This window comes from Sabethes cyaneus, chromosome 3 (assembly GCF_943734655.1).
Source record: "Sabethes cyaneus chromosome 3, idSabCyanKW18_F2, whole genome shotgun sequence".
Taxonomy (NCBI): domain Eukaryota; kingdom Metazoa; phylum Arthropoda; class Insecta; order Diptera; family Culicidae; genus Sabethes; species Sabethes cyaneus.
The window spans coordinates 105,460,380-105,485,073 of NC_071355.1; the positions used below are offsets into that span (position 1 = coordinate 105,460,380).

Consider the following 24,694-nt stretch of genomic DNA (forward strand, 5'->3'; position numbering starts at 1 on the left):
TAGGATTACGTCTTACGGCAAGTTTTGAGATAGGGTGTCATTCCAAAAAATCGAAAAATGCGAGCGTCACGAAAAATGAAAGGTTTTGAGCGCTAATAGCTCTGCGGTTTTCCGATCGATTTACAATATTCTTACACCAATCGATCGGAAAATCTTCTAAGAATTGACCCAAATGAAGAAAAGTAGGGATTTTTGATGTTAAACTATTGAAGAATTGAAAATAATGAACCAATGTTTTACCAGAATTCTCGCTTCGCGATTGGTCGGAAGATTCTTTACGATGATTTAAACCTATACCAATTTGATATCTGTGCTTGGGAAACAAGCCAAAACAAGTGACTAAGTTTCCTCATTTCAACAAGATTTCTTAACACCGCGGTTAAACCTAGACCATTTTGATGTCCTTGCTTGGGAAGTACGCCAGAAAGAGTGGCAAAGCCCCTTCCCTTCGTGCTAACAGATTTCTTACGAACGCGAATAAACCTAGCCCAAATTGATGTCTGTGTTAGGGAAGTATGCCAGAAAAAATGACACAAGTTCGTTGTCCGAACAGATCGCAAATTCTTTACTGCGAGACGATTAAACCTCGGCGAATTTGATATCTGTGTTGGAAAAATGTGCTACAGCTGTAGTGTTCGGTTATAATACGACTCTGTATGAATACGCATGCTTGCCGATGCCGTTTCATAAGAAGTGTAGTGAAAAGATGTGCTGTTGATAAAATAGGATTGAATTGGTAAAATCCCTTCAACGTGGGGAACCATGGGTAATAAAAACAAACTTTAATTTCAGTAAGGTAGCAGGAAAGCAATACCCAGCTAGCACCAACTCGTATATCAATGTACGAAAACTATCGTAAATATCTCCTAACAAACTCGAAATCGTAACTAAAGCTGGATAAAGAGGGATCAAGTTGATTTTTTGTCGTATATAATGATAATGACTGACATACATACGATTTTCAGCACAAAATCGTAGAGTAGTACGGAGCGACTCGCGCTTAATCGTATATTATTGTATATAAATACTTATATAGTCGTAACGCTCAAAATTGTTCGTAATCATGTATATCGCCTTCAAAATAGTACGGATATGCCAATTTTGCGCATGAAATACGATTTATTTAGTATGTATATCTGTACGTAATGCTGATTTTTACCTTTTTTGTACATATGAAAATGCAAGCTGGGTAGTTTGTGTTCTTGATTTTGTTAAATTGTTTTCAAATGCACAATATGTTGAGAATTGAACGTATGCAATGTTACTACTTTGATAAATGTTACATACAACGCATGTAGCATGTATATATGTTGCATTTAGCATGTATACATGAAGAATCGAATGATTACAAGCATGAATACATGCTACTATCACTACAGATCACTAAGAGACTTACGTTGTCCTGCGTCACCTATATATGCGGTCGTGTCTTGTACACAACCCCTCTGATTTTTTTAAGTTATATGCTGTTTTTTGCATACCGTCTAATGCATTCTGTTTACACTTGTTATTTCTTACGTTTCGAGTCATTTAAACACCGCCGAAGTTCCGTAGCTTTCAAAACAAACAGCAAAACATGACCATTAAGCAGTGAAGAAACAATCCTTGTAAAATTTCGCAAGTGGAGTTTAAGTGTTTTAGGAGGGAAAATTTGTAAAATTCGATGCTTTTTGCGTCCTTGATTTATCAGCGATTATTCTTTAGTCTACTTTGTAAAAAACAGGTGATTTTTTCGTTTATTGCTGCTCTAAACCATTGTTCTGATATTTTGAGTCACTTCAGGGTAAAATCGACACTTTAAGTCAGGACAAAGCCGACACAGGCCTTGTGCCTCTAGATAGTATGTGTTTTAAGTTTAATGCGTTTATTTTTATGTTTTGGTATAAAACTGAGAGTTTGGGCCGAAAAACAAGAGAAATGTCAAAATTTGCTTTTGATCGTTGAATTCAAAAAGACGAATCAAGGATAAATGAAAAATCAGGGAGGGAAGAAGGGGAGGGGGATGATTCTACCTTGCTGTCGCCAGGCGTACTATAGGCACCTTCCCTGAGAATCATATTTTTTTTAAAGAAAAGAATTCACTTGATATTTATGAGGTGTCGGTTTTACCCTGACAGGGTGTCGAGTTTACCCGCACTGCTGTTTGTTACGCCTGAAGATAAAGAGTTTTTTTTTCATTATATATCAAAAACATTCAAAATATGTATCAAACAAACCTCATGGAATGAAGGATTTAGAGTTGAACTACGATTCTGGGAGGTTTGTTGGACAATAATTGACGTATAAATATGGAAATTCTGTAAAAATTGTTAGGGTGTCGGTTTTACCCACAGTTCCCCTACTGTCAGTGCGATTTGCAGAATGACAAAAAATCAGAGGGGTTGTGTACAAGACACGACCGCATATATAGGTCACGCAGGACTACGTAAGTCTCTTTGTAGTGATAGTAGCATGTATTCATGCTTGTAATCATTTGATTCTTCATGTATACATGCTATATGCAACATATATACATGCTACATGCGTTGTATGTAACATTTATCAAAGTAGTAACATTGCATACGTTCAATTCTCAAAAGATTGTGCATTTGAAAACAATTTAACAAAATCAAGAACACAAACTATTGCTTTCCAGCTACCTTACTGAAATAAAAGATTGGTTTTATTACCCATGGTTCCCCACGTTGAAGGAATTTTACCAATTCAATCCTATTTTATCGACAGCACATCTTTTCACTATACTTCTAATGAAACGGCAAGCATGCGAATTCATACAGAGTCGTATTATAACCGAATACTATAGCTGTAGCACATTTTTCCAACACAGATATCAAATTCGCCGAGGTTTAATCGTCTCGCAGTAAAGAATTTGCGATCTGTTGGGATAACGAACTTGTGTCATTATTTCTGGCACACTACTCTAACACAGACATCAAATTGGACTAGGTTTAATCGCGTTCGTAAGAAATCTGTTGGCAGGATGGGGCTTTGTCACTTGTTTTGGCTTACTTCCCAAGCACAGATGTCAAATTGGTATAGGTTTCGATCATCGCAAAGAATCTTCCAACCAATCACGAAGCGAGAATTCTGGTAAAACATAGGTTCATTGTTCTAAATTTTTGAATAGTTAAACATCAAGAATCGATACTTTTCTTCATTTGAGTCAATTCTTAGAAGATTTTCCGATCGATTGGTGTAAGAATATTGAATATCGATCGGAAAACCGCTGAGCTATTAGCGCTCAAAACCTATCATTTTTCGTGACGCTCGCAATTTCGATTTTTTGGAATGACACCCTATCTCAAAACTTGCCGTAAGACGTAGTCCTACGTCAAAATGTAAATTAATGTGAATGCAGTAACGTCGACCTTGCTCCAATAATAGTGGAGATGTCCTGTAACAGAAATAGATGTTCCAGTAATAGAAGAATCCGAATTACTATCTACGAAATGGGGTTAGTCCCGGCGCACTATGGGGCAGAACCCGAAAAAGCTCGGACAAAACCTCAAAATTTTTATTTGAGATATTCTATCAAACTTAATATTCTACGTATAGTAGACAAATTATCTATAAGAAATATACATAAATTGTTTTAATAAGTAGTTTTTCAATAGGCATTAAAGAAGGTGAAACACAGTGAAAAAAAATATTGGAAAATGAAAAAATAAATATCACTTAATCTTTTAGTATCTGGCTACCATGCTGCTTAAAATTCTATACTTTCTAAGGACAATTCACATTAATGGGATTATAAACTAATAGTTTAGGTGATATTAACCCTTTATAAGGCAGTGGCAACTATATTGCCACCAACAAAAATTTTTTATTTTGCTTCTATAATTATAATGATGTCATTATAGACGCAAAACAAATATTTTTCGTTGGTGGCAATTTAATTGCCACGGCCTTATAAAGGGTTAAGACAGATTTTTTACTAGTAGGCTTTGTTCTGACGTAGTATTTTAGAACAAAATATTTGTTATTTTTGTCAATTTTCAATAGTGTGTAGAAAAAGATTTCCACAGATTTCCGCTCTGACACTACCATAAAATCAACATTCAAGGTCTTAACTAGTAATAAGCAAAAAATTAGCTGCTACTAGTTGCGATGTTCGGAGATATTCAAGTTTTCCGCATGCATGTTTTCCGGCATTTTGGGCTTCAAATTAGTAAATGCGCGCGCCAGTGCGAAGTTCATTCCTGCTGTACGTTAAATAGTTATGCTTGTGTATGTAAGACATAGCATTATTATCGTTATGAGATACATCGGAGTCGATAAGGGGAATTCAGGACATTGTAAAGGCGACCACTTAACAGCTTTTTCCCAATTAGCTCTGTTTCAAGTCAAGTTGGCAGTAGAATATGATCGGTTGGACTTTCAGCTCGATTGAACTAGCCTCCATTTTGTTTATTTAGAGTCGAACATGTTGATACATGTTTGCAGGATAAACGGATTGCTATACTCTGTCAGTTACTCGTTATTTTTTGTGTCTTCTGCCAGGATTTGGCTGAGGCCGATGACAGCCTATCTCGCCACTCATATCCTTTTGCTGCGTATGGCCAAACTAATGAATTAAAAAAATTACATGAATGCACTAAAGCAGATAGTAGGGTAAGTTAACCTATATAGTAAACCCTCTACCTGTAATGGACCCTCGGATAAAATTTCGGTATTTATTAGCTTATACTTCTTATTTCTGAGTATATATAACATGAAACAGAACGTACTAAACATAACACACATTTGAGTTAATAAAATTTTAGCTGCATTTCATTATTAATGCTTTAAAATTGACGTTTTCAACAAGTAGGTCCATTATATACAATGCAAAAAATGTCGCCATTACCGGACTCTCTCCATGCAAAATACACTAAAATTCCTATAATGGACCCGGTCGTTATTCTATTGTAAACCACAAGGGCCCATAAAAGGAAAATGGACATTCCAATCTGTTTTTAAAAAAATGTAAAATATAGAGATTTGCATCAGAAATTGATATATTTAGGCTTATTCGAAAGTTACTAATATTGTAAGTGCCATTGGTTGGGTGTTTAGCGTTAGGAGTTCAAAATAATTTACCGAAAGGTCCACAAATGGTTGATTTACCCTATACCAGAATAATAATACTAAATTACTCTTGATATACAGATTGTGATAATTTGTATAGGAGGTCGTCAGACTACCAATTTCGACTACATACTTAAAAAAAAGTGTTTGAGTATTTAAAATATTTATAACTTGATTCCCGTAAGTCCTACAATTTCGGTATGTTCAGTAACTTTACGTAACTTTACAGGACAAACAACTTTTCTGAAGACACAATATTTCTACAGTCATTATTTAAAAAGTTAGATCTCAACGCCATCTATAGGAATAAAAATACAACTACTTAAAATTTACAGAAAGATGCAAAATTTTATAACAAACAATGTTGCTGAAGACAATAAAGCTCTATGAAGCATATGAAAGAAGTTATGAGGTTTTGTCCGAGCGCCGGGTCAATCTGCCCCACTGTGCGGCGTAGTGGTTAGCATTCACGCCTCTCACGGGTTCAAATCCCAGCCCCGCAGAAGTCACGAATGACATAAGCTGTTAAAGTGACTATAATCTATGAAAAACTACAAGGTATACAGCCCTAAGGATTGTACGAAAGGGTGACGTAGGACTATATCAGATCATTAGATCAAAGACTAATGCATTTCTGGCATATGTATGTTTATAAGAATCTGTGAGTGCCATTGTTTAAGTGAGTGTTTAAAAAAAAGGGCGAAATATTCAGATTCAATTCTTCAATAAATGCAATGGTGGCTTTGAAAATACGTGGACGGGGGTTCATGAGTACAACGCCTGCTACCATTGAGACATCGAGATTTCTTTTAAAAATCACTTGTATACATCATAAAGGTTCAAATAGTAATGAACGAGCAGCCCACAGATTATTGTATGAAATATGATTATGCGTAGCTTGACATGTTTCAATAATCTTACTTTAATTCGCTCGTGGCCTTCAAAAGAGCCATTGGTTACAAATAACATTAAAGCCAAAGCACGTTCATCGCATATATGACGTGCCATTCCAATACCCTTCTCTTTTGACATGAATGGCAACAGGCACGTAAGTTAGCTGCGTTGATTCACTGTCTCTTGCTCCGAGAGGGTTTTACTAGTCGACTTTCACAGCTTACCGCTTGTTATATAGCAGAAAAAATGCACATACGCAAAAATTTCTGTTTTATTTGTATGAAAGTCCTTATTCCTTACCACAGGGGTCTCAAACCATCATAAAATAAATTTATGCCTCCAAAAGCCCCCACATGCCAAATTTGGTTCTATTTGCTTGATTAGTTCTCGAGTTATGAGGAAATTTGTATTTCATTTGTATGGGATCCCCCCTTCTTAATGATGACAAAGGTCCTAATTCACCATAGAAAAAAATCTTGCCTCTAAAAACCCCCACATGCCAAATTTGGTTTCATTTTCCTAATAAGTTCTCGAGTTATGAGGAAATTAGTATTTCATTTGTATAGGAGACCCCCCCCCCCCTGTTAAAACACGGATGGGTCTCAGTACACTATAGAAAAAAATCCTACCTTCTAAAACTTCCACATGCCAAATTTGGCTCCATTTGCTTGATTAGTTCAAGTTTATGAGGAAATTTGTATTTCATTTGTATGAGAGCTCCCCCTCTTAGAAGAATAAGGGGTCTCAGTACAACATTGAAAAAAATCCTACCTTCTGGTTCTATTTGCCTGATTAGTTCTCGAGTTTTGAGGAACTTTGTGTTTCATTTGAATGGGAGCCCCCCCCTTAAGCCCTCCATAAAATTGCTCTCTCACACCCTTCATAAAATTGCTGTTTATTTTATCTATCCAACGACATATGAATTATTCAGTTTCGTGCAGTAGTGTAGTAGTTATTAGCATTTGAAATCTTTCATTCAAACGATACACTTCTATTTTCGTTTTCACAAAGTGCTACCCAGTCCCGGTATACTAAACAAAGACGTAGTCCTACGTCAAAAAAAATCTATGAAATAGTTCATCAATATGTGCATTCTTTATTTTCTTATTCATCTGGTTAAGACGTACTAGACTGCCAATCTGTGCTGCCAAACAATTTTTTTTAGAAAACAGCTGCGAATGTTACCGCTAAAGTTTTGATCGCGTTTTCCACTATTACTGGAGCAAGGATACTAAATTAGATGCTGGCAATTGTTTCTTTAAACATTATTCGTACCATGATTTGAACTAAACGAGATATTTTTAATATGCCCATATACCCATAGAATTACGCACCGACTTGTATCCAATAAAATTGTATTCGATACGCAAACTAAGTGTACCTATACATACTAGGGGTAGTCACGTTATCCGAATAGCGGCAAAGTATACAACGAAATACACCGTTTACGCAACATAGCAAGCGCGGGGGACTCTGTAGTCGCAAGGTCACCTAGTCTGCTTTGACAAGCGAGTGGTCGTGGCTTCGAAACTGAAAAATGACTTAAAGTTAAATGCACTGGTAGCTTACCAGAATTGATTAACTGCTGCCGCCATGGCGTCAAAGTTTTATTTGTATGCAAATTGAAAAACCACCAAAGTAGGTAGTCGTCAAATCGGCGGTTTCGAATTTTTTTATATCAAATGTCAAATTTTTAAGTATGTATGGAACATACTTAAAAATGTAAATTCATCAAAAATCGACTTTCTGGGACCTAGTCGGCCTCGTACTTCGAAAAAACGTATATGGAGTAGGGCGGGGTATAAGTGCGATGTTTGAAGTTGTCATCAATTTTCACGAGATATAAAGAAGCACAGCAAAAAAATATATTTTTTATTGATGCAATAACTCAATATCTTAACATTCAACTATAAATCATACTAAGAAATAGTGTTATGCCAAATAAATTCTTCATTTTGCTGATCAAGTTCTGAGTCACACTTTTGCCCTACTAGCGGGGTAAAAGTGCGAATATCGGGGCAAAAGTGCGAAGTTTGAATCCATGAAATTAGCACAACAGTAGCTAACAAAACCATAATATCATCAATCTGCGATATGTTTTGGTAAGGAATATTCTCAATTTGCACCTTTCCAGTTTTCCGCTGACGTACTGCAGCCTCCGTCAGATTGAAACTTTACCAAACGTTTTTTTTATTTCACCAGCGAATAGACACTGTTTTCCTTCGGCCAGCATCTGTAGAGCATACAGTTTTCAGTAGATCTTCCATTTCTAGTACCGTCATCCGAGGATACTTGCAACACTTTTGAAGTTTGACTTGGTATAACTTTCGAAGCGTACCGTTTAGATCCAAGTATAAGTAGCCAAAATTTGTATAGTGGTCAGTACTTTTGATTTATGATTATGAGGAAAAATAGCAACTAAATGAATCTCCAAAATGAACCAAAAATAGGTGTGTTGCAAGTTACCCAGTAAACGGGGTTTCTTGCAACACTTTTCTGATTTTACGGTTCTCATGATATTTCATTTGATTTCAAACCGCGAATGACTATTTTTAGTTAATAGTTGAACCCAAATCTTACGATCTGGAAAATATAAATGTCTATTCAGAATTCAGAAAACTGCAGATACATTCCATTGGCCAGTGTTTGCGAAGATATTTAACCTTTGTATTAGTTCTTTGAGTTCTTATATTGCATAATGTAGCTCTAAGATGTTGTACATAAAAGAGTAATAGCCGCCGGCTATTAGCCGGAAACTAAAACAAATAGTTTTTATGGTCGTATTGGATTTTATTTAACTGAATAAAAACTTCTGGCTGTTTGCAACATTGATGTGGTCTGATTAGAGTAAAATGTTGCTTAGAAAATTCTTGATCGTTTGCTATCATTAAGGGGGCATAGTACTTTTTCAACTTAAAAAAATCGAATTTTTTTTATTGATTATTTCGAAAGATTAACATTTTGAACATATGTGTTTCAAGTCATTTCAATGAATTCCAAAAATTGACAAAGTTACAGCTATTTGTACCGCGCATCTCTGGAGCGATTACACGGCGAATAAAAAGTTCAACGTCGTTTTTCTCGAAACCAGGTTTTGAAAGTCGGTACCATAAATATCTCAAGAACGGCTCAAGCAATTCTCATGATTCTTTTTTTGTTTTAAAGCCAACAAAATTATCTAGTGTTTGACCCATCCTTTTTTTGATATTACTATTTTTGTATTTTTTAGAAATGTTTAAAGTCAATTTTTTCGACTAAAAACCTAACTTTTATGTTTGAATGTCCGCCATTTTGTTATGCGTTCGAATATTGAAAAAAGGATGGGTCAAACACGAGATAATTTAATATACTTTCATGTCGTTTACGAATTTTTCAATTTGGATAAGACCCCCAGCGCCAATCCATGGTACCGCAAATCATGTTTTTTTCGAACGATCATGTTCAAGGAGCCGTAGGGGAGAGGGGAAGAGGTTCACATATGCAAACAAAATTGTAAATAGTAGTATAAAGTGCAATGTTTGGAATGCACCCGATTCGATTCGCTTTTCGCGTTATCGAGATTAAAATATTTGAAATTAGGCCAAAAATATGGTGTAAAAAGTACTATGCTCCCTTAGCCCAATTTGATTGGGTTTGATTTAACACCGACCAAATGATATCGTGACAAGCAATCGAGTTGAGCAGGCGAATCGGGCAGTCGAATCAATGAGTTGGGTCGAGCAGTCGAGTTGAACAGTCAATTCGAGCAATCAAGTCGAGCAGTCTAGTCGAGCAGTCAAGTCGAGCAGCCCAATCGAGCAGTTAAGCAAGCAGTTCAGTCAAGCAGTCCGGTCGTGCAGTTGAGTCGAGCAGTTGAATCAAGTGGTCGGGTCGAGCGGTCAAGTCGAGCAGTTTAATCGAGCAGTCCAGTTGACCTGTTAAATCAGGCAGTTAAATTGAGTAGTCCAGTCGAGCAGTTGAATCGAGTAGTCTTGTCGAGCACTTAATTCGAGCAGTCGAGTCGAGTAGTCCAGTCGAGCAGTTGAATCGAGCAGTTAAGTCGAGCTGTCGAATCAAACAGAAGTCAAGCAGTTGAGTCGAGCAGTTAAATCAAGCTGTTCAGTCAAGCAGTTGAGTCGAGCAGTCGAGTTGGGCAGTTGAACCGAGCAATCGAGTCGAGCAGTCCAGTCGAGCAGTTTAATCCAGCAGTTAAGTCGAGTAGTTCAGTCGTGCAGTTGAATCGAGTAGTCAGTCGCGAATTTGAATCGAGTAGTCCAGTCGAGCGGTTGAGTCGAGCATTAGGGCTGAGTGGCTAAGTCGAGCAGTTGAATTAAGCTGTCAGTTGAGTCGAGCAATCAAATCGAGTAGTCTAGTAGAGCAGTTGAATGGAGCAATCGGGTTGAGCAGCTGAGTCGAGCAGCTGATTCGAGCAGCCGATTCGAATAGTCCAATCAAGTAGTTGAGTCAAGCAGTTCATTCGAGCAGTCGAGTCAAGCAGTTGAACCAACCAGTTGAGTCGAGCGTCGAATTGAACAGTTCAGTCGAGCAGTGGAATCAAGCAGTTGAACCAACCAGTTAAGTCGAGCGTCGAATTGAACAGTTTAGTCGAGCAGTTCAGTTACGCATTCCAGTCGAGCAATCAAATTGAGCAGCCTAATCGACCAGCCCAGTCGAGCAGTTTAGTTACCCAGTTGAGCAATCGAGCAGTACAGCAGTCGACCAGTGAGGTGACTGAGAATACAACCCATTGCTACGAAAGCATGACGTCCTGTCAAAGACCTGTTTTTAGTTACCGATAAGCCTCTTACGACGTCCTCTCAGAGACCTGGTTTTCGGTACAGACATAAACCTCTTATATAAAAAGATTTTGAGTGTGTTTGGACTAAAACAAGAGATACGAGAGGCATTTTTGGATAATCGATCATTATATTATGATAATGATCTATTTTACAAGTGCTGCAAGCCGCACCATATTGGAAGTAACAACTCGAATTCATCGTTTCTTCTCCAAGTTCAAAACATAAAAAAAGCTCAATGTTGCTATTTGCTAGCTTATATGATGCATGAATTGTGTACAGGAACTAAACGATAAAAAATAATTTCCTATCAATGAACTAACGCAACTTTGCACATCCATTTTTCCTTCTCTGAAAGTGAAATTACTTGAAAACAAGCAAAACAATGTTATAATGGATTAAACTTAACTAAACAATATGTAAACGTCCGTTCTTTACAACGGCATTGGCTACAAATGGTTATGTTAACAAACAAATGCGTTAGAGATGCCAAAAGCGCAATGCGAAGAAGTGTTGCAAGTAACCCCGGTTTTGCAAGTATCCCCGCATGACGGTGTCTATAACACAATGCCTAAAACTGTATATAATTTCCTATGCATTTTTGCCTGGCCCATAAATCGCACTTTTGTCCCGTCCATGAATCGCACTTTTGCCCTGCTAGGCGCTTGACGAGATTTGATCAAATTATGGAAAATCGAAATATATTTTGTAAATTTTTCTCACTGTATTTTCAAAAGAGATAGGGTGACGGATCCATATTTCGCCACCTTTATTCCAAAAATTTATATGAAACGAAACAGATCAAGGTTCTATAAGTTCCGATATTTGATAATATGAAAATTTTATGCTTCGGACATTTCTTTTACTGATTCAATCATCATATTCATACTAAATTGTGTATTTTTCCCGTTATATTGATTATTTAAATGTGTATTCTGAGCCCCAATTTCGCCACCCAGTGCCAAATTTCGCCAGCCCCTGGACCCAAATTGCACCACTTTAGAAAAACCTGATTTAAATAGATTATTATGTTAAATTTATAAATGAATTCTCTATATTCTTAATAAATCCAGTTGTTAAATATATTTTGCTTCGTTTTCAAATGATTGTTCATGAAACATTTTTGAAAACCAATAAAAATACCAATAAAATCACAAATAAACCAATGAAAAGCACAAAAATTGGAGAAATATGTATACATATTGATTAAAATTCACTCATAAAGTAACTTAATTTTCTTTGCCTCCAATGCAAATCGAAATTCCGGTCAAATACCATAAAGGGTAACCAACGTATTTTGGACCCCATAGCAGCTATACATAATTTGGACACTTCCATTTGATTTTGCTGTAAGTGTCCAAATTATGTATAGGTGCTGATGGGGTCCAAAATACGTTGGTTACCCTAGGCCATAGGAAACTCTAAGCAAAGCGACGGCATTTTATTCAAGCCATTAAAAAGAATTCAAAATATTTTCTTCTGTATTAACCCTTCTAAGGTCTACATTATTTAAAGCATCGCAAAATCCACTAAAAAGGTCGTAAATTTTTTATCTTTCAATATTTTTTTCACCAATGGCCATATTTCTTATGGCCCCGGCGTTATTCCGGAGTTCCCTGGGGTGTCGTGACATGGCTTTTTTAGATAAAGTTACCAAATATTTCAAATTTGGACATATCAGTTACTTTGCCGCAGTTACGAGTCGTGGTGCGCGCCATCTTGATCAATATCAATGCGGAATCGGTTTCCATAAAGGGACATTTCTGCGTCAGTAAAGTATGTCGTGACGCATATCAAAAAACATCAGTATACGACAAAATAGCGGTTGGCGGTCATCTCATAATATTTTTTGGAAACGATTGTTCTACAATTGATGAAGGGACGGTAAGGGAAAGTAATGAACAAGGATTTTTTGGGGAATGGAGGGGAAAGAGTGGAAAGGAAGGGGGGCTACCTATTACAGCTACGCTTAACAAGTTGTCGTTGTGACTCCTACGACTTCCGATTTTAATACTCACGAGAGCGACGCAATGACTAAGGTCATGCGTACCCGGGTTTTGTCCTTAGTAGAAGCCAACGTGCCCGGAAGATCCCACGACGTTTCCGTGATAGATCCCCGAAACGGAATGAAACCCTTACCTCAGACTCGACAAAAGGCTCGCAATTGACTACGTGTCCTAATTGTCGGGCCCTAACTACACACACGAACGGAAAGGGGACCGTAGCACTCCAGAATCCAGCAAAAAAGAATTCCGTACAATAAGCACCTGGTTTAAACATGAATTCCAAATTACCTTTTGTACGATTTAAGATCACTATTTCACTTGAATAGAGTTCTACTTTAAAGCGTTTATTGAAAACACGTAATCCAACAATAATTTTCTATAGGGAAATAAATACCGTGAACGTACCATATTCTGCGCAGCTCCTAATTCTGCGCATTTTTCTTTATATATGTATTTTTCAACATTGTGCATAACTATGACCATTGTGTTATTTTTTTATAAATCTCTGTTGAATATTACGCCATTATTCACAAAAGGGCCATAATATTTGACAGCGAAATAAATTAAAGTGAAACTGAAAGTATTTTATATGGCAGAAAACAACGTCGTTAGCGCCAACGCTAAAACTGAAAATTAACAAAATTATGATCGAAAATCTTTGCAATGATCAAATTACCCAGCATAATTAGAAAGAATAATTAGTTTTAGTCATTTTTTAGGCAAAAAGAGTGATTGCATGCCTTGTTTTCGTTGGAAAAATGCGATGCAGTAGTGCGCAGATTTAGGCACAGATTTTTTATTCATGTTCCAAATTCTGCGCAGTAATGTATCCTATGAAGAAATCGCGAAAAAATACGCAACTTCTCCCAAATGGCTGAGGTATAGAGGCATAAAAATTCAAGTAGAACCTTTAACTTGCATTGATTGGAATCCTGTGTTACGGCTCGGGGTCCGAACCTACGAACGCCAATTCATGAAACCATGTCTTCTGATTTTTTTTGACAGTCGAACTTCATTGAGCTGTCAGGGAGTGGGGAAGTGGTTTCTATATGAAAACACAATTGTTAATATTAGTCTAAAGTATAATGTTCAGTATAGAGAAAACCCGAATGAACTCGCCCTTCACGTTATCGACAGTAAATAACTTTAAAACTTATTCACTTTTAAATTTTAAGCTTTAGTACCTTTGTATAATAATTTGAATAGCACAATAGCACTCTTTGGTTAATTTTCAATTTAAATAAGCACACCCTTTGACTCAACAAAATAACACTTCTGAGACCTTTTGTTCACCAGCCGATATGTAGACGAAATGTACGAGTAGCTTGAATATTTTAATAAAGAAACCTCTGTTCTATTATTTTAAGTTTGGCGGTTTCTAGACAGTATGGCTGCGCCCACTAAACGAATATAAACTAATTTAAGTATGGCGAAATGAGTACCTTATTTTCTCTTGCACACCTTCAGCAGCATACTACTAAATTGACACCTATACAACAATAGTCCTTATCAATGGACGCAGTTGTGATATGGCTCTACAGGAAAGGAAAAAGAGGCATCTAGTGGTCGTTACCGATTTATGTTTTATCGAGCTTTACTTTCATGGTACGAAATATTTCACACATGGCATGCAACTAGAATAAATTATCGCACGTGATTTACAGTATGAGCGTTGACTACATTTCGGCGTTACTCAAAAATATTTTGTTCGTGAAACTTTTCACATTCGAGCAAATCTTTTAGTCGAGCTGAGCAAACTTTAAAAACATTCCTCATAAAAATGTGTGATAAAACCGATGAAAGCTATTTATCAATTTAAAGTTCTAGTACCATTCTACAATTCGTACTTTGACGTAAAACGTCTATCTCTTTTAGTTTCATTGCAATTTTAAATGTGTGGTGTTGGGTGATGAATTAGTATCTGAAAACTGCTCGAACTCATTCATCACGCATAGCATACTAGATCAACGCGTGTGACAGACACGGTTAGACGCATATGTAAAACAGTTTCGAAATTGACTTCTCGGGTCTCTCTGGGACGTTTCTGGAAGTATTAAAATGTATTCTCCGGAAGTACTCACGGACATTCACCTTTGTTATGGCTTCGCTAATTGAGCACCAACGACAGCCCAGCAGGAGTATGGTTGCAGATTTTCTGATCGTCGACTACCTTGCAAGTAAGTGAACATAAATCCAGAAGTGTTCGTTTTGTTGCACAATGATTTTAATGCAGGGATCTCTATGACAACGCACCGTGCGTCGCTTTCAAGAAGGAACGTTGTTTTCAACTAGACTTCGAAGGAAGCCTCAGCCTCATCAGCAAATGGCGTCAGCGATTAACCATAAAATTTTGTGGATTGTGGAAAATAATTTCAAGACAAGCACAAGGCAAATTGCGGCATAGTTCCTTGTCACCATGGAGGTGTAGAACGTGCTGAACCGGGTAAAAATGCATCCTTTCCACACTACAGGTTCCAGAGCTGCTGCCAGCGAATAAACCTAAGCGATTTGAGTTTTGCAAGAATATGCAAGCAAAAGTGGAACCCTCAATTTATGAAAAACATTGTTGTTGTTTTTCATAAATGTCAAACTGTGTTCATCGCACGCGGTAATCTAGTGTGCTATGCGTGTTGTATGAATTTTTGCAGTTTCAGATACTAATTCAATACCTAATGCGATACCTTTAAAATGAAATTGCAATGTAACTAAAAGAGATAGATTGACTTGATAGATTGATAGAGAATTATGGATTGAAACTAATTATTGTGTGAAAAATTTAAATCACACTGTTAGGTAGATTTAAAAAGCCACTGTTCTGAAAAAGGATATAATTTCACTCATTAAAGTTGAGTGATTATAAAAATATTAATACTTAGCAAAGTTATATAAGTGCTCGATGTCTAAGACTTAAATATTCGAGCTTTGAAAGTCGACCATGAATGTGTTTGAATCAAAACCGAACTGTAACTTTTGAGTGTTTTTCAATGTAAAATAACATTTTATCTTCATTTTTAAAATTTTGCCACAATAATAAATAAACTGTCATGCTATTAAACCATTGGTGGGGGTAGAATAAAGATGTTTTCGAACATTTTACTTTGAAGAAAGTTTCAGCATAGCTTAAGGTGAAATTAGTCGTCATCGATTCTGCCAATTTCAAAAGCAGTTTATTTATTTGAAACAAAAATTTTCTTCATGAAAATATATTCGCTGTGTTCAGATTGACAAGAAGAATGCAGTATTTACATTTTACAAACAGAACCCCCTCTTTTGGGCCCAAAAACTGTTTCCGAAATTGAGCTTTTCGACGAAAAGTTAATGACTGCTAATTTCCCGTTAAGTGTTCGAAGTTAGAATCAGAACGGTATATATATAGCTCTGGGATAGCAAATTTGTGTTCATTTGCTGATGCGCTTTTGCGAGTACCACTACGTTTGATAATTTTAGATAGAATACAATTTTTGAAAGGAGGGCACAGTTAATAGATAGTTTAATGGCGAACACTTTACTACTTTATGCGATGTAATATGATTCAAATAAATTTTTCCAACGCTTTCTTTGCAAGTAATCTTGAATAGATAACCTAATACATAGCCATAATCGACAATCAGTAGATGGTACAGCTACATATGCAGTTACTTTTTGCATTGTACAAGCTTGCGACTACAGAGATTATTTGCTTCTTTTTTCAGTTTGGTCTTAATCATATTAACTACTACGATAATTTTTGCATCATATTTTGAATATAGTATTAACGTGCGAGAAAATATACCAGTTGTTCTAAGTAGCACCATGTCATCGACTAAATCTAAAAAGAAGCACAAAATTTTGGATCACGGAAAGCTAGGGGAGATGGACAGCAAAACAATAGAATCAAATATCATTCACAATAAGCGGGAGAACAATACAAAATATAAAACATCAAATGAATATTGGAAGGAATACAAACATATAGGTAAGTTCAATTTCAGTTTTATGTTAAGCTAGTCTGATTACATTGCATTGGTTCAATTAACCCTCTAGTCTGAAATTAAATAAAAAGAAAACTTATCCAATTTAATTCTACAATATATATTTTATTCACGACAGATACGTAGGGTAACGACACCGGTTTTCGCCACTTTCATCGGCATAAAATTGGAAAATCGAGATTTACTGCCATATAGTTGCTTGTAGATGAGCAGTTTCAAGCATACAATAAGCAGAAACATTTTTGCTATGTTTTGGGGTAAAAATTAAGACTAAATGTTTGAAAATATAGTTGTAAATGTAAAATTAGTGATACCTGTTCAAGCACCAGTTTTCGACCCCCCAAGATCCAGTTTTCGCCACCCTTCAGTTTTCCCTTACCCTTAAAAGCACCCTAAGTAAAAGTACCCTTAAAAGCATCGTTTGTGGCATGTTTTAGTCTGGAAATTCATTGTATTTTTCAAAAACTTGAATCAATTTTCAGTTAAATAAAGAAAAGTAAATGGAAATCCGTTGAGAAATAACCGAGATATGGCAATTTACTTGAAATCAGTATCAGTAGCGTCTATCTCTAATTTGGCACCTGACCGAAATCGTATCAGCATGGGTTTCAAACTTCAAGATTTTTTAATTTATTGACACTGAAAGCTTTTCCAGGTTCACGGCTTTCTATAGCAACTTTGTAGCAGATTCAGAGTACCCAGGCCGAAGTGCTCATTTTAGGATATATTCGAAATCATATCAATATGGATGTCAAATTCTATGGTTTTGATATCCGTAAAACCTTAAAGTTCACGACCCACATGATGCTATAGTTTCAGTCATTCCAAAATGGCCATAGACAGTACTGGCAATGTTTTAGGAACTAATTCACGGAAATGGTTACTTTTCATCAGTCGACTGCAACTGATCATCTGTTCCAGTTCAAAAAATTCAAATGAATTTTCTACCTAAAAACGTAAATCAATTTTTTAAAATAATTTCCGATATCTTAATAATATTTAAGAAGAACCTGAGAATATACCTCGGCGAATGCAACCGGCTGACCAATTGAATTGAAACGTAACTCGACAAAAATAGCATTAATGAGTTCTCTTACATAAGAATGTATGTCTATCTTTAAGTCACAAATAGGGAGATCCAGCGGTGCATTCAAGCAGGATATCGCGTCTACTTTGCCCTTCGCAAAACGCTGCAAATAAGAGGCATAAGCTGCCGTACGTACCTGACAATGTTCAAACGCCCTATTAGACCGGTAGACTATGCTCACGGAAGACTTACGCTCCTTTGCAGACGACATTTGGCGGAGTACAAGTTGAAAGTGAAGAGTAGCGGAGGTGCATGAATCAAGGGCAACATACACTACCTGGAGAAATTACCAACGTACATTCGGCGAAAGTCGGTACGCTCATGGGTAAATGAAACTTCCAAATTTTAATGTATAAAGTCTATTGGCTAACAATTATTTCACATTCACTAGTTTCTTGATAATAAATTTTTTCAGTTTTAAAAAAATTGACAGGTTCACTGAACTGCCTTTGTAAAGCTGATGGTTTTCATGTTTTTGAATATAATGGTACGCTACGAAGATAATAAATTGCAGAATTTCAAAAAAATAGTGTTGCATTCAAATTTACTTGATGCAGTAAGGCTTATACAAATTTGGAAAAAAGTTTATGTCCTGGTCTCGAAATATTGTTCAAGGGGGGGGCAAGAAAAAAATAATAAAATCGAACCTTCAATACCTAAACAAAGGAGAAGAAACCAGTATATATTTTTCCAGATTAATAAAAGCTCAATACAAAAAAGTCGTACAGTACTTAAACTTTAGTTTCAACCAAAACAACTTTCAAAAAAAAATTTCCCATCAAATAAAGTAAGTATTCTGGAAGAGATGAATCAACTTGAAAATAGTGGAGTACTACAGGATCACCTTAGAGAGCCATAAGCGTGTAACTTGACCTGCATTTGAATTTTGTTTTTTACTTGCGTGTCACTCGGTTAGTTACCTTGTATTTTAGAATAATCCAAATCTGTGTCACTTACTAGTTCAGAACTCGGTAACCACGAAATAGTATCGGAATCTAATCTTCTCGTAAAAATGGCAATTTGAATTCCTAAAACTTTTTTACTTGGAACGCATGTGCTATGCTACTGACATTTTTTAAGAAAAAAAATCTCTGACACCATTCACGTTTGCAACCGCTTGTTTCTTGGTCGACCTTTTAGTCATATGAATATCAGCCTATTCCTCAGCTGATGCTGGTTCTCAAAAATAACGTGTTTATCTTTGATATATTAAGGATGCAAACGCTTCACTATCAGAAGCGATTGTCATTGTTTGACTAATAGCATTTGTTCAGTCCGGTGCTGCACTTCGGATGAAGTCCAGTACTGTGCTTAGAGTTGTTTTCCAAATACAGGGCTTCTAACAGCCCTCTTTCGAAGAACCTTGATCTTTAATTGAAAAATGCCGGACATCGGCAAAACAGGTGTTCCGAGTCTTTTTTTTTTGTGCCACAGAATCGACATATATCACCTTGCAGTTTTCCCATAATATGATGATGATAGCGGTTTGGACAAAGTTCTGTTATAAGATCAGTATAAAAGTAATCTTTCTTCGAAAGCTCTAGGATTTTGCGAACTATTGAAATGTTTGGCGAGATAAACTGTTTCGACTGTCTAGCAATGAAAGTGTTATTCCAATTTAATTCCACTTTCGTACATTTCCATAATAAAGCTCAGTAAAAAAGCAATATAACTTAACATGACTTGATTTGATGTAATGGTCGGGGCCACCGTCGATCCCAATGATAATCACAACATGACAATAGTCAGAAAAGTTTCGAACAGTTCAGTGACATCCTTTCTGCATGCGTCCAATGCATGGTAAAAAATTGTATCTTTAAGTTTTTCGTCCCTTACATCCAAAATTAGGGTAGGTACAAGGACACTACGGAATAAAACGTTCAACTTGGAGCCCTGAAAGCACCGAAAGCTGATGTTCCGAAATGTGTAATTTGTTGTATTTCTATTTTAATCTTAGCTACTACCTATGACAGCTAAATATAATCCCACAGCCATTCGGAATATCTCCGTTAAAAGTGGTAGCAAATTTTACTAATACATTGTTTAGTTGATTGATGCCTCAATCTAATTCGGTTCTTTTGAAGCAAGGATAGCAATTAAAATGGAACAAAATTTAAAATAAATGGAGAAAAAAGTCAAGCACAATAATCGCCTGTGACTTGTAGCAAGAATCAGAAAGCATAGATGGTGTAGGATAGTTGATCGAGTCTAACGGGATAATTACTTCAACTTTGCACGAATTGGGTAATTTAGAGATGTAAACTTGTTGAATTGTAAAAATCTGCTCACCATTAAAGAATGCAACATTATTGCACTTTATTTTTTCGCCCCTTCAAATTTCGAAAATTTTTGAAGGGGGGGGTGACATAAACTTTTTTTCAAATTTGTATAAGCCTAATTACAAGCCAGAATCTATAAAACAGATTCTACTGTTGAAATCGCCACATTTTATGAACATGGTAGAAAACAGGAAATAATAAATGGACGTTGCTTTGGATTCCCAGTCGCAAAAATCTATTAAACTTTCCGCAGATGATAGTAGCGCTGCTTTTACAAACGCAAATGAAAAATGTTTTCTGATCCATTTAATTCTAGTAATCTTACATGTGCTACCATCTGAGTTGTCTTATCAATAATAAATTGCGTACATTTAAAATACGATATAACTAATCTTTGTAATCAAGAACGCAGGCTCTTGAGAAAACTTGACTTGAATTATTTAAATAAATTAAGCAAAGCAAATTGTTAGAGTGCAGAACAATTTCGGTGTTACCGTTAGGATCATATTATCCCATAGTTAGGATCATAGTCACGCCCATTCGAGATTCAAACAAATAACGACTGGCTTGTTAAATCAGTGTGGTACACACAGGTCTACTCGAATTTTCAAATGAATGCTTATATTATTTGTTTAATTTTTTAATATTCATCATTCAGAAGTCACGTCAAATCCCAACCCCGCAGAAGTCACGAATGACCCAAAACTGGTTAAAGTGACTATAATCTAAACAAAAAAAGAAATGACAAATTAATTAATGTATCTAATATCTATCCATCAAATTTATATCTGTTAAAAACAATTCGGTTTTCTGAAATTAGCTATCTGGGATGTTAAATTTAGATAATAACCTCTTTGAACTAAATCAGCGTAGTTAGAATGGAGTATTCCCTATCAAGTAAACATGGCGAAAACTGATGCCTGTGCTGCGCTCAGAACGCTCTATTGAAATTCGCCAATGGCGAAAACTGGGTCACCTGCATAAAATGGGAACCAGTTTTCGCCAGCTAGAATTTTCTAAAAATCCAGTAAATAAGCAATAATTTAAGGTTTATTTATACACAATCGCTGAAAATAATAAATAAACGATAGGAAAAATCTTTAAGTTTTCTACTGTTACCACAAAATATATTGTTTTTCCAAAAATTATTATTTCTCATCCATAGCTGTACAGCAGTAAAAATCATCCCGATCTGAGAACACAAACTGAAAATAATGATAACTTAAGTTGTACAATTATCAAGGTTTTGAAATCGTATTTTATTGGTTAAGTATATAATTTTGTTTAAATCAATGAATATGTTATGGCAATTATCGTACGCCAACTAGCAATAAAGCACCTGTGATCCACTAGGGTGGCGAAAACTGGTGCCGTTACCCTATTTAGCCTACGACTTGTAGGCTTCCTTAGTGTCTGTTTTCGAGTTCGAAAACTTCGTCACGATCTCGAGTTTTACAAGTCTTTGAGGAGTTCTGGCAGTTACGTAACTATGAAACCATGGTTAGTTTGTTATACAAGTTATCCATTTTTCTCACAGTAAAGTAGAAAACAACTCCCACTATTACTAAGCAAAGCAAAGCCTAGGCGCTACATTCCGTTATCGAAACTTGACCTTCTGTTTTTATACGACTGACTTCGCAGCCAGCTGTTAGAGTGCAAGGCAATTGCAGGGCCAGTTGCTACGATTCTATTGACTCTAACAGCCTCTCCCAGTCGAGATTCGAACAAACGACGACTGGCTTAGAGCATCCGTAACGGTGCACTGCTAAACCCAATTTAGCAGCTCTCTGTCATCACTCTGTACCGTACCGGTCGCTGCTAAAATAGTAACCGGGCTTTCGGGAAGCAGCGCGTGCACAAATTTAGCAACCCGATAACAGCGCTGGAGAAGGCTGCTATCCCACCCAAAGAATTATCAAATGCGGATTATTATTGAAAATTGTGGATCAAATGATTATTAAAAACTGCGGTTCGGGGTATATAGTTGTTGTTGTTAATGCAAGTATTGCTTTCGGATAGCAATCTGTATGAACCTTACAGACTCAGAAACTACTGAACGGATCGACGTGAAAATTTGCATGCATTTGTGATCGGGAAAAGTTCTTATGATGGCTTGAGAACCCACCCAGTGGAAGCGGGGGGGGGGCTTCTCATGCAAATGAAACAGACATTTCTGCATAACTTGGGAACTGATCAAGCAAATGGAACTAGATTTAGCATGTGGAAATTTTTGGAGCCAGATTTTTTTCTATTATGGTTCGTGACCCCTCTCTCTTCTGGAAGGGGGGAGGGCTCTCGTACAAATGAAACATAAATTTCTGCATAACTTGAGAACTAATCAAGCAAATAAAACCAAATTTGGCATGTGGAGGTGTTTGAAGGCAAGAAATGTCTCTATGGTGGCTCGAGTCCCCTCCCCCATCTGGAAGAGAGGGCTATCATAGAAATGAAACACATCACGGCCACAAGAACGCCCTCATCACCACCAGGCACCAGTGACGAAATCCTTGGTAAAGTGCGCAGCGTTCGAAGGTAGTGGATTTCGGACGAAACGTAGAGGAAGAGCGAGCGTGAACCTGATCAGCTAAGATAGCTATCCATCAACGATACACCGAACTAGAAAGAGATGTTAACCGAGATTGTAGGTGAGCAGAGCCTGGACTAACTCTCTAGCCGAACAACGAGAAACCGCTACCGCCAATGGTGATATCCGTTTGTTGTACAAATCGCTCTACATTTGAAAACCCGAATTTTTAACCCAAACAATAAATTCGTACTACTGGCTGTATGCCTGCGAAACGTGATGCGTCTCAGCGGAGACAACACAAAACCTGTAGTTGTTTATTAGTCGTTACCTACAATAAATCATTTAACGGCCGATAGCCATAAAAATTCGGGGAAGTATGGGGAAACGGATCGGACACACCATGAAGAAAGGAGTGAACGAAATCTGCAGAGAAGCACCTTACTGGATTGCGCAAGGACAGTGTAGAGGGTCGGTCGAGAGTGGAGATCTTTGATTTCATCCTTTTATTCTACCGGACCGGCGGACACAAACACATAAGTAAGGTGACAATTTTTTCATTCCCAGTAGCCGCAATTCAACGATCCCGACATCTCTGGGAGCTCGGGCATTCATCCTTTTTCCAGTAACCTTCTGTTTGAGTTCAGCCGCTAAACGAAATAAGCGTTGGCAGCTTGGTTGGCAGCTTCTCTACGTCCTTCACAATGCGCATGAATAATGCATGAGTCCGAAAGAGGTCGCGGAATTACTCGGCACTGTATGTAGGATTGTTCGGGAAGTAATCGTCCTTCCGACCGATCGATTCGGTCGTCTTTCAGTTCGTTCCCTCGCGTACGTACCATTTCCGCCGCTTCCATACCTGTTACTTGTGTCCGCCTCATTATGTCTAAATAGTCAATTATTTAAATTTATGATTGATTTTCATTGGTTTACAAATTGGTTCCAAAACAGCTGTATGGTTTTTACCGGTACGGAATATGACAACTAAAATAACAGCCGCGATAGCAACGACCGGTACGAAAACGAGTGACTAAAAATATAGCAGCGCTGTTCAAAGTCACCAGAGCAACTAAAATACTAGCGCACCGTTATGCTCTTATTAGGCCAGCGTCAAACGTCAAAGCCAACTAGGAGGCATTACTACACGATATAAAATAAAGCTGATAGTATTTAAATATTCGCCGTGATTATACAAGGTGTTAGGTACCCTGGTGCAAATGTATCAGGAGGTGGTAGAGGAAGGGATTTTTTCGTCAAATGTGAAATATTTGAACTAAGCTACCTAACACCCTATATAACATTTCGCCGAATGCCATTTCGCGGAAAATCAATTCTCGGTTGACCATAACGCGGAATACCATTTCGCGAAAAGTACTATTACGCGGGTGTGATCCTTTTCTTACTCGTTGTCGCTCGTTCGGACTCAACTGAAGGACAGTAATAGAGGTCAGTATACTTAGGAAAACAAATAAACCTAGACGACATGCCAAATTTGGTTCCATTTGCCCCCCCCCCTTCCTTTCCACCCTTCCCCTTCATTCCCGAAAAAAAAATCCTTCTTCATTACTTTCCCTTACCGTCCCTTCATCAATTGTAGAATCATCGTTTCAAAAAAAAAATATTAATATATGCCTGACCGCATTTCAAGGTCATGACTAAAGTCACGAGTTTGGTCAATCCATTTGGCATTTGCTTGATTAGTTCTCGAGTTTTGAGGAAATTTGTATTTCATTTGTATATAAGCCCCCTCTCCTATATCTTAGAGGGAAGCGGGGTCTCAATACACCATGGAAAAAAATAGTGCCTCCAAAAACGCCCAGATGTCAAATTAGGTAACTTTTGCTTGATCAGTTCTCGAGTAATGCAAAAATTTGTAATTAATTTTTATGGGAGCCCCCCTCCCTCTTAAATGGAGGAGTTGTCCTAATTCACCACATAAAAACACGAAAGTGATCCGATGTCCAAAAGGCCAAGTCACATATACTAATTAATAGGGTTCGACGAACTGAGTCTGTGTGTGTCTATGTATGCATGTGTGTACAGGTATACCTCAATATAAGACAATTTATAATTTTAAACAGTTGTCTTATA

The 24,694-nt window shown here is 36.9% G+C and overlaps 1 protein-coding gene across 1 annotated transcript in view; it reads left to right on the forward strand.

Moving 5' to 3' along the window:
* The first annotated feature begins 16,523 nt into the window (after positions 1–16,523).
* The window catches only part of LOC128741459 (nose resistant to fluoxetine protein 6-like), a 132,230-nt gene continuing 124,059 nt past the window's right edge, over positions 16,524–24,694 (forward strand). The window contains exon 1 of the mRNA XM_053837286.1: positions 16,524–16,697. Within this exon, the coding sequence (XP_053693261.1) occupies positions 16,535–16,697 (163 nt within the window). The 5' untranslated portion in view covers positions 16,524–16,534. The remainder of the gene's footprint in view (positions 16,698–24,694) is intronic.